The 11,536-nt window shown below is 40.8% G+C and overlaps 1 protein-coding gene across 1 annotated transcript in view; it reads right to left on the bottom strand.

Moving 5' to 3' along the window:
- lrch2 (leucine-rich repeats and calponin homology (CH) domain containing 2) overlaps positions 1-11,536 on the bottom strand; it is a 45,229-nt gene that overhangs the window by 8,357 nt on the left and 25,336 nt on the right. Inside the window, exons 15-20 of the mRNA XM_030069065.1 lie at positions 11,322-11,462; positions 10,023-10,073; positions 9,851-9,914; positions 2,293-2,405; positions 326-463; positions 11-88 (exon numbers count right to left, since the gene is read on the bottom strand). Coding sequence (XP_029924925.1) covers positions 11-88; positions 326-463; positions 2,293-2,405; positions 9,851-9,914; positions 10,023-10,073; positions 11,322-11,462 — 585 coding nt within the window. The remainder of the gene's footprint in view (positions 1-10; positions 89-325; positions 464-2,292; positions 2,406-9,850; positions 9,915-10,022; positions 10,074-11,321; positions 11,463-11,536) is intronic.

The following is an 11,536-nucleotide window of genomic DNA, read 5'->3' as shown; positions in this document are numbered from 1 at the left end:
TTCATTTTACCTGTGGGACGCCGAGCTTCTTACAAGCATCCAAGAAGTTCTCCACATTCCTACGGCACTTAGCCATGCTGAGCTTTGGCTGGAAGACAAAATGCGAGTTGCATTAGCAAAAACAAACAGAACACAATGAAGTGTTTTCAAAACTTTCAATCTTAGCTTACAGAAAGCTGTGCTTACACATGTAGTCTATCAGTGTCGCCCTGCTATTTTTAGCAACAGTTGAATGAGAAAGTTGAGAAATGCTCCCCTCCCATCAGAATCTATACCTGCACACCCATTTTTAATAAGCAGTAGTCCAGACTTTAAGTCTCCTTACCACTGCGGGGGAGGGCACATGGATGCTGGCGACAGACCGAGGACAAATGTGATTGGCTAGATGGCAAAGGACGACCCCATCCATCAGAGCCGCTCCGACATCATCTGGGAGCAGCACTTTCAGCCTGGACTCAATGTTCTGAAAACATGTCAACAGGGACACCTTTAAATCACTGTCACCTGCAAACACTGCATGTCTATCATCCTTCTCGATATTTTTTTTTTTTTTTTTTTCAAATACATTGTGCTCTATATGCAATATGAAGCACTGAAATGTTCAAATTACAAGAGGCTGCTATTATTCTATCAGAGTGGCAGTTGCTTAAAAAAAGGGTTCCCAAACACGAGGCCAATATTTGGTGTATAAATTTCTTTGTGTAAAACTTGTAAAAAACTGTAAAAATTTTCATCTTTTAGTTACTTTTTTATAGTGACTGTAAATGCTAACTGTACCGGAAAGAGGACTAAAACAGTCAGCCATGACTATCTGTACATAAACAGCAACGGTCACGGTTCATAATTAAAAACAATGTAAACAGAGTCAGGATATCGACTTCTGTCAAAACCTGAATGCACAAGGAGTAACAAAGTTATTTAGTGTTAATTAGTGTTTTGTTAGCAAAAAACAATATTTTAAGTAACCAAAAGATTAAGAAGTGATACTGGCAGACTTTAAGCTGCAAGGTAAGATGCTTTGAATGAACTTTTTCTTCCGCTGCAGTGCTGATCACAACAACAGAGACACTGATCCGAAATTTGGATTCATCTATTTGCAGAATTCAGAGAAGCTTTGAATGTTGAAGTGGCGAGGGGGTGAAGTTGAGGACAGAGGAGCAGCTTATCAAAGGGCCTGGCTGAATATAAAATATGACAGTGGAAAGAGACCGACATTGACAACTCGCATCTCAAGCAGCTGTTTTACTGCAAAAAACACATGTAATGCTCATTACTATGGCTTTAACCCCCAGAACAAAATGTGTGAGAATTAATTCTGGCTGTGAAAGAACGGACCGCCCTCAGGATTGTACCTACTTAGAGGCACTTACAAAGCTTTGTTTTAAATTACTGAATGAATCATCTCTTACAACTGCTCTTTTGTCTTTTGTAATGAAAGAGAAAAGAATTTGAGAGCTTTAAATCTAAAGGATCCTTCCTGGAAAAAGGTTTATGATCATGATCCGAACATATCTTATCAGGTTTTTATGGATGTATTCATGCTCAGCTTATAAACCAATAAACCACTCCTCTTGATTTTTCCCAACGAATCTTATCACGACTTGAAATAATTGTGGAGTTTTTTTATACTCTGGTCCCTAACTTTATTTTTTTCATGATGTGATCTATTGCACAAAGGACCGAAATATGTAAAATAAAATAAGTCAAGATCTGCTGATCTCATTTAATGCCAAAAATAAACTCAAGGCGGTTTTGAAATGCTGACAGTGATTGTTCATACAAAACAACCATTGACTCATTCATCAGTTCTGTGGAAGTCAAGGCAACAACATACCAAGGTCACAATGCCATACAGGCATACAGAGTTAAATTACAGGACATTGTGTGATAGCACAGTCCCAATAATAGCAAACAATGTGTATCTGTCAGATCGGTTCTTTTCTATCATCTATGTTGTTATAAATTCTGTTGACATGACAGGCTTGTTAACATGCTGACATTCAGCGGTGATGAATTTATATATAACTTCATCAAACAATTCTGATGAACTCCTGGCAGCTATTCATGTCTGTTCAATGTCTCAACAGGCAGTCGTGATTTTGCAGAAGCTACAGTTTTTCTGAGAAGTGCAATCGACCGATGTGTGGTGTCATTCAGGTCCACAGGACATGTTAAGATGTCAAGGCAAACACCATGTCATAGACAGGATCCAGCATGCACGGGGATTTGGTCAGCGGATAAGTTATTGCTCTGAGCAAAATGCGAAGACATAAATAGACAGAGGTTTCTGACCTGCCGCAAGAGTCCTATCTGCTCCATTTCCTCTCTCAAATGCTCCATCTTCCTCCTCATGGTGAAACTGGGGTCAGTGGAGCTGTACTCCTGACGGCTTCCTCTGGTAAATGCTGAAATAACAGATAAAAGTGTGTTATGAAACCAAAATACTAGACATCACTTCTAATTATGACTGCAGCTGAGACAAACAGGGGAGCCTCTGGCTGTCTAAGATTTACTTGCTTTACATACACCACATTTTCTGTCGTCTAGGACGATCAGCTCAAAAATCTTTATGATCAACAACTCTCTGCCAAAACCACAGACTACATCCGTCAGGCTGCATGCCATCATAAACAGCAGAAAAAGCTCCAGATCCAGAAGATCCAGCTCATACATGGAGCTGGATCTTCAGATAAGGTGTTTTTTTCTTGTTCAGGAATGACAACAGTACTGTAAAAAAAAAAAAACTCCTTTGAACAGAATAAGCACACAATAAAAACATAAATGAAAGACTTTTTTGTTCTATTGTCCCCTCTATGCTTTATTTTGTAAAACATATCAAGTATATAGGATCAGACTCTATTCAGAGCTGCTGTTTGACTGCATGGTTGACTTAGTGGGCTCTAGTTTCCCGGCGCAGCGCAGGGTGGCGCAGTGAGGCAAACCCCGCGCAGAGCTAGTTTCGACCGGCACAACGCGAGAGGTGGACGGTTTCCATGTTTCGCAGACCGAGGTGCACCGAGATGGGAGTGGCGGCGCAGCAGGGGGAGGTGTCGACAGATTCAGCTTGGCGCAGTGACAGTTTCGTGCCAAAAGGCTTCGCCAAGGTGCGCCAAAAGCTCGCCATCTGAAACCAGGTCTACTTTCGGCACAAGGTGCAGCGGGGCCGGCGCAGTGGAAGTTTGGCTGACAGGCGGGCAGTGCGCACACGTCACCACAACCTCACAGATTGTCAAACACATTAACAATGCAATAAATACCCACAAAAACCACTATTCAATGCTACTATCTCAATCAGCACATAAATTTATCTCCATATCGACTGTCCCGTCACAACTGATGTCAGATCAAAGGAAATTGGCAACGTTTGGCAGCGTAATGGAAACCCAACCTGATCACCTGTCAGTCAAACAATGTGTCCAGTATGGTGATGTCTTTTTTCCAGTCATGGTGTCTGGCGCTGCCCCTGTTAACTACACAGTTCTTCTTCCATATATATAAATATTCCACTCTGGGTTTTCGTTATCCGATAATCACCAGACTATGACTGGTAAATCTGCCAAAGTCCGGTAATTTTTAAATGTCCGGTGAAAATATTCACAATTTGAATTTTATTAAAACAGTCAATTTCCACGTAATTTTATTTATTAATTAAAAAAAAAATAGACTGCGCGATCTCTGTCTCCAGTGTACCAGAGAGAGAGAGAGAGAGAGGGTTTTTTTTCTGCAGAACCGGATCAAAACAGCGCAGCGAAGTCGCCTGGGGGAGTACAAGCCCAGCTGGCATTCAACCGACGTTCAACATTGAAATATAATTTAAAACATGTCAGTTGTTGTTTCTACATTGAAACAATGTTGAAATAATATATAAAGCTAACAATTGCGGAAACGTTGACAACCTATCAATAAATCAACGTTGAAATATAAACAAGATCTGTATGTTGATTCAACCTATTGGCCTCTTCCACCCAGCTGGCATTTTAACATTTATTCAACACTGAATCAACATCATAACTCATGGGTGAATCAATGTCGAATTTGGTTTTGATTCTGCAAAGCGAATCAGTGTTGATATTGTGATGTTGTTTCAACATGAGTGAACTAATGTTGAAGGCCCAACAGTGAATTAATAGGCTATAGAAAATTCCGTTCCCGCTGCCGGGGGGGGGCGCGTCTGAATCACTAGGAAAGTAGTAGAAAAGTAGTAGGAAAAATAGTTCTGCTTTGAAAAATGTAACTAGAAAAGCAAAGCAATGTATACTTTTTTACACTGTGACACTTGACGAGGCAGGAGTGCCAGCTCTCTCCCCCACTGACTCCCATAATACCTGGAACCCACAAGCTGAGGAGAGAAGGACAAACACACACTTTTTTAACTCGCCGAATCTCGGGTATTTTGGGGAGTTGGCAAATAAGACACAGTTTGAAAGCCCAAAGCCTTACCTTTCTCATGATACCTTTTATTTTCCGCTCGGACTTACTGTCTTTGAGAAAAAAAAGCATTTGTTTGACCAGTACTTTTAGGCGCTTTTCTCCCAAGAGCCACTGTCACTCATGCTGTGTGCTCACACACTTTATAGAGCCTCATTTCTGGCTCAGCCCACACAAGCAGCAGTAGTCCAGCGGATAGGCTCTCTGCCTGCCATGCAGGAGACCAGAGTTCAACTCCCCACCTGGGCAAAAGCGACAACACTACACAACCTACTAACAGCATAGGGCTGGTGGGTTACCATGCGGCCGCAAAGGTGGCAAGCACGTTCAGAGTTTCTCCTTATTAATTTTTAGTGATTCAGACGCGCACCCGACAGTCCCCCGAAACTTTTTTTTTTTTTTTTAATTATTATTATTATTATTATTATTATTATTATTTAAATAGCTGACCTGCCCATACAACCAGTAGATAAGCGGCCCGACTGACACTGTCCTGGCCCAATCACATTGCTAAACAACCCCTTTTGCGTAGTTTGGTCCCGCCTGCATAATTATTTCGGCAAATAAAGTCATTGCAAGAGTTTGTTTACTACACACCGGGCCGGCCCTTGAGACACGCTGCTCTGCGGCCCATTGGTCATTTTTCTTCACTGACACGGGGCTGGCCCAATCACATCACGAGCCTGTGGCTCGGTGCGCCGGTGTGCAGTGCAACTCGGGTCGAACGTTATCTCATAGGATCTACTGAGATGGAGAGAAAACGCAAAGGTGGCGCAGAGAAACTGCGAGAGAAAAAAGCGGCTGTCAATTTTCAAACCGATCGGACTTTTTCGCTTTTTCGTAATTTATCAACATGAATGAAGAACAAGCCCAAACACTACCAGAGGAACACAATTCCCGATGGTAGAGCAGATAGTGCCCCCGTCTGCCATACAGGAGACCGGGGGTTCAATTCCCCACCCGGATAAAAGTCAGGTTTTACTTTATTACCTCACTTTGTTGTTAACCATGAGAGTGAAGTGATTCTTATTATTCTGCCTGTGATTGGCTAGATGACACACAGTGGCATTTAGGGTTTCTGTAATTTTCATTTCTGTACTCTTTTTGTGAATTTGTAACCCAGGTGCTAAATTATTATTATCATTATTATTATTGTTATTATTATTTTGCCTTGTTTTGTTTTGGGTTTTTTTGTTGTTGTTTTTTTTTTTTTTTTTTTTGCCTTTTTTAATGCCTTGTTCTAACTTTATGGGGAGATATATATACCAATCGAATCAGATTCAGATTTAAACAAGGATTTGTGTAATATACTTTGTTTGTCACCATGACCTTCCTATGTGCAGTTTTCGGCTCATTCTCCATTCATGCTGATAGGCACCTGCACTTACTGATCTGAAATAGATGCCCAAAAGGTGTTGGCCAGTTGTGGCCTGTTCAATAGAATAAAAAAGTTCAATTCCAATTCATCTATTGTATTTTATTGTTCCACTATAGTACTATAGGCCAGTATGACTGGGGCAGCCAAGTAATTTGACATATTTGAACAATTTTTAAAAAAGTAACGTAATAGTTACTTTTCCTGGAAATTAATTACTTTTTAGTAGAAGTAACTAGTAACTATAATTAATTACTTTTTCAAAGTAACGTGCCCAACACTGCTGATGACAGCTAACTAACTGCATGGCATTATGGTTTTAAAGAGTTGCACAGATGGTATACACATTTAAGAGAGCAAAAAGACCGGAAAGGTGTGCGTTATCGGATGTGGTGGGCCGGTCTGGTCCAAAATGCCCGGGCCAATTTTTTGTCCCAGTCCGCCCCTGGATGGATGGATAGATGGATAGATGGATGGCAGGTAGCTCCAGCAACATTCCAGCAGCCAAGACTGGCCTCACTGTCCTGAGTGTGTGTTGCGGCTGCTGCTCTCTTCCTCCATGTCAATTGTGTAAACTTTCATTACGCCTTTGCGCAGCGCATTTTAAAGGTGAGGACAGGGGCTCATTTGATTGGTTTAAAGTGAATCGGCTGTGTCAAACCCACTCCACGCCTTCTCTCCTCCCATGCGCCGGTAGGAGGGATGGCGGAGTACTTGTGCCAGTGCGCACAGCGTGCCAAACTTGCAAAATCCGCCTGGCCACACCCAGTTGGCGAAGCGCAGCTGCGCTGCGCCCGCGCCTCGCCAGGTCTGCGAAACTAGAGCCCAGTATGTTTGTGTACCTACATGTGTTTTTTATCTGCGTGCTGCCCTCTCTTGGCCAGGTCACAATGAAAAAGAAAATCTCAATGTCTCCTTAAAAAAAGGAAGACCCCTGAATTCTCCGTGATACCTCTGGCTTGAGAGGTGCTTTAACGAAAAAGTCTTTGAAACTGCCCAGTTCACAAAAAATGCCTGAAACATGCATAAAATGCTCTGTATCATTGAATTTAATGCTTACTTTGTTTATTTAAATATTAAATAAATAAACATGTAAATATACACACCTAAATGTATTTGTAGTTTTGGTTGTGGGATGGATGTGTAAACTATTTTATGGTAGGGTATAAATAGTCCCACTTGCATATTTTAGGTATCTAAGGGTGCACAGAAATGTGTATGTCTATGTTAATGTAGCATTTTATGTTCTGCGTATAGTCAACATTGTATTTGCACATATATAATTTGCAAAATGTCAATGTCTTGAAAGGCTTTGTGGACTGGGCAGCTTGGTGGGTGCAGGGCACTTGAATAAAAAATGAATCAATCAACCAACCAGTCAATCAAATACATAACACGGTATAAGTCAGTTCTATGGCTTCTGTTGCATTTCTCTGCAGAAATGCTGACACGACTGTCCTAGGATGGTTCAGCGGTATTAAAATCTCTGGATTTGTCCACAACTCTGATGAGCAAAGTTAAAAAAGCTGTCACAAACCACAAATTTTTTGGTTCAATGAAAGTGCACAGTGTTTTCGCAAAGATACTGATGTCTGCTGTTTCTTTGAAAAATGCAGATAATATCAGGCAGATCAGCGAGGACACTTTGCATGCAGCACCTACTGTGCTCATAATTTCCTAGAAACCAAATTCCATATTTTCTATTGAACAATAAGGGGAAGCTGTTCAGCTAATCTGATGATATCTGGATTCCCAGGAAACCCTCCTTACTTCTGAACGAGGAAGAAGATGTTAAGAGTTCCTGTCATTTACCAGAACACACACTGCACAGACCTGGGTCATGTTGGGTCAGGCCACACACGAACTGGGAGCCAGGGTTATAAGTGTATAGTTTAGCACAAACCAAAACTTATCATTATTTATGTAAGATATTATCAAAGAGCAGCTCATGCACCAGCATTTTTCTGTTTACACTCATGCAACAAACCATGGTGTTTTACAGGCCTTGCTCACAAAACATCCAGTGAACATTACAGGTAAACTGCAAGCTATCTATTTACAGCAACTGTAGAATTGATATAATTTAGGTAAAGGGAACACACACAGGGTGAGGTACAGACCTGTGGCAGGCTGACTCTGTTCATTTAACTTGCTTTGTGTTTTTATTTGCCACTAAATATTTTTGGCTACCTGGCCTTCATCAAGATAACACAGTCCAAAGGGGAAAACCCGATGCACTGCTCAAAGTAGTGATTATATTTCCTGCCATGAACGCGTAAGAAAAACAGAGGCAGAATCTTATCAGGGGCAGACAATGGCTCATTCATCCAGTTTGGTCTTGGCTTCTGCTGCAAACTGAGATGCTCAGATATGCAATATCAATTCTACAGTTCTTTGGAAATCCCTCCTGACTTCCAGTGAAAAGAGGGCTGGGTTAACTCCACCCAAAATAATTTGACTTGTTGGCAGAACTGATATGCTTTGGATGCACAAGACGACACTGTGTACATTGGAAATGTACTCTTAATATCTTATTAAGTATATGTTATTAAGATAAGACGTACTCTATAATCCCTAAGGGGGAATTGATAGAGGCAATAGTATTACAGACGGCTGCAACCAACTTAGATACAGACATAGCACACAAAACAGTACAGCGGTACACCAAAACACACACACAAAAAAAAATCTTCTGCACCAACCACACCAAATATGATCCTTGTTAGCTTTAAAACTGATTTTACAGAAGCTGAGGAACACGTGTTTCTTTTCCTTGACCTGACAAATGCACGGTAAAGAACAACTAACTAAAACTGCTAGGTTTCTCTGAAATCCATGTTAATGATGAAACATTTTTAATCCCTTTTCACAAATTACAGATTAAATTTTACTCTGTCAACTCATGAAAATGGCACACTCTTCCTTGGTATTTGGAGGGTATGTGGAGGAAATTAAGGTTTTCTTCCTCTTGAAAGCTTTAATTTCTCCAGAGCTTACACCCTGAACTTCATGCTACCACCATGATTACAAATTGACAAGAAAGATATTCCGGTGTCGGACTTCCCCGAAAAGCAACGCAGCTTCTAACCTCCCTTCAAACACTATAACACTACTCTAAAACCTGCCACCTGCTGCCTGTCGAGTCACAGCAGCACCGTCAGCTGGCTTGATTCCAGCTCAGACATTGGAGTTCACACTGCTGAAACCTTTCTGTGTGGTTTTCTAAAACAGTTTTGTCTGGTCCTGAATCTCTGCCCAGCATGACCTGGCTCTCTGGGAGAAGATCAGGCCTCTTCGAAACAATTTAGCTCGTTTCCTTGAAAAGTTAAGATAGATAGGCCTATAATAAAATACATACATATACAAATCCAGCTTTCTGTCCAATTGCCTCAGGCTTTTTCCCTGGCAGGCGGCTCCTCAACACTTTTTCTTTGGCATTTCCTTTGGCTGCTCTTTGTGATCCATAACAACACCTAATTAAAGTTTGAATGTCAAATTTCTAAGTAAGTAAGTAAGTAAGTAAGTAAGTAAGTAAGTAAAGGACTTGAATCTTTTTTTAGGGACGCGGTGCCAAAAGAGATTAAGAACTAGTGCTTATTGTTGACTTTTTCATGTTTTTAAGAGTTTTTACACTCAGCGCCTGAAATCCAGTGAAAACGTATTTATTCTCAATAAACATGGCACTGTAATCTTTCAAAATGTATTACTATAATAAGTTTAAAAGGGAGTTTTCTGCTGTTGTGTTTGTATTCTTGAATACCTGAGTGGCACAGTGAAATATGAATGCCACAAGTGGCACACGGTGTGCCCCATCGTAAATTATAAGACATGTGACTGCATAAACACACTAACACTATTTACACAGCAACTTTACGAGATTACAAATCCGTGGTATTGCTATTTAATATGAGTCTCAGAACCCACTGGATATCATCTCATGAAATTAAGCTTATATTTCAATTCTAAAACAAAGAGCCTTTTACAAGTTTATAAGTTACCTGCCATGTGAGACAACATAATGGCACACAAAAGCCACTTGTGTTTTACCTGATCGTGGCTTCAGTCCAAAGACTGTCAGAGTTGTGCTGAAATCTGCGTTGCGCAAGCCCTCCTGAATAAAACAAAGAAATTATTACAGAGGGTGGATGTCACAGCAATGCGACATGATGTAACATTTGATACTGCATGTTGACCCACAGTGGCTGTATCTCATACTCACCTCACATTCGTCATTACCACTGGAGCTTTTGCGTGCGCTCTGGCATTTGTACTGTGGAGAGAGCCAAAAATGAATTAACTCACTCTTTGTTTTTTTGTTTGTTTTTTGTCTATTTTTCAAATCAAGGCATGGCTTCCAGCTAGATCATGGACAATGTGAGAGATGTAGGTTGGGTGATAAGGATGTACCTGTGATCTATGATTAGCATACACTCTGTCAAGCTATCAAAATTAAAGTGATATTTTGGGTTCTTACCTATAGTGGTTAAAGTAAAACAAGCATTTCACTCTATAATAATGTTCTTCTCCATAATGAACATGAACATGAACATGAAGTCTACCTGAACCAGCAAATGACATAATTCTGAGCAAAAATGAAAACAACATCTGGAATTCATTACTGATGCTCATTTCGGTCCAGGTATCTCTACTATCACTAATATCACTAATCTATGGCTTCACCTACCTACGAGGTGTGTTAACAAACACTCCAGCACTTTGAGAGCAAGAGGGCTGGAAAAGAGCATCAATAATGACTCCCGAACAAACGTGTTTGTTGGGCCAAGTCCACTTCATTCATTGTGAAGAATAATAATCCTGATGAATACTGCAATATGGGTAAGAACCCAGACTTTCACTTTAAAAAAATAACTTATCACTAAAGGCATCCTTAGAGCTTCTTGGACTACATCTTCATTTAAGATATTTCTTGATGGCAACATATGCAAACTATGACAATGGAAATGTCATAAAAAAAAGGAAGTCAGCATTTTAGTTGTCTGATTTATGAGAACCTGGATATTCCTCTTTGCTGTGACTAATTCTGCCATTTTCATGAGACAGCAGAGACATGACTGATGTGGAAACAATTCAAGACACATCCGCTGACTCAGCACCATATGAAGTTCCATGTGTATGAAAAGACTCTTCTGGTATAAGGGACAAAGGAACTAAGAAAAACAATCTTAATGTCATGTATGTGGTCAAATTTCACATGTCCTATCACCCCACTATCTCCTCATCAGAGCATTGTCTGTAACTGGTCTGTTGTTATTTCAACAGAGCATCGGTGTCACGGTCACACTGTCGCCAAAAATGGATGTGGCAAAGGCCGAGCAGGAAACGTTGCCATTTGGAAAGTAAAGCAGGTGTGTTTTTCTCATGTTCTTTGAGTTCTACGGAAACACATCATCATAGGGTGAGACAATATCTTCAGGCAACTGTTTGTCATTTGTGAATATCCAGTTTAGCAACATGAATCAATATGACCTTGACCAGCTACATGGAGACGTGTACTTACCTTCAGATAGTCTTTTCTCAGATACTTGTTCCTCCTGCGGTCCTCATTCTGGTTGAGGACAGGTGGGACCTCGGGCCACTTGGGCTCCGACTCTGTCTGCTCTGTCTTCAGGCTGCCGTCAAAGGAGCTTGAAGAGGAAGGCTGGGGAAGCACAAAGTTTAAAGATCAACCACTGATTTTTCATTGTGTTTTTCATCCATCAGGTGTGCAACCTC

This window comes from Myripristis murdjan, chromosome 14, assembly GCF_902150065.1.
Source record: "Myripristis murdjan chromosome 14, fMyrMur1.1, whole genome shotgun sequence".
NCBI classification, from domain to species: Eukaryota; Metazoa; Chordata; class Actinopteri; order Holocentriformes; family Holocentridae; genus Myripristis; species Myripristis murdjan.
The sequence above is the reverse complement of the archived record's forward strand: the minus strand, read 5'-3'. Positions and strand labels throughout refer to the sequence as shown.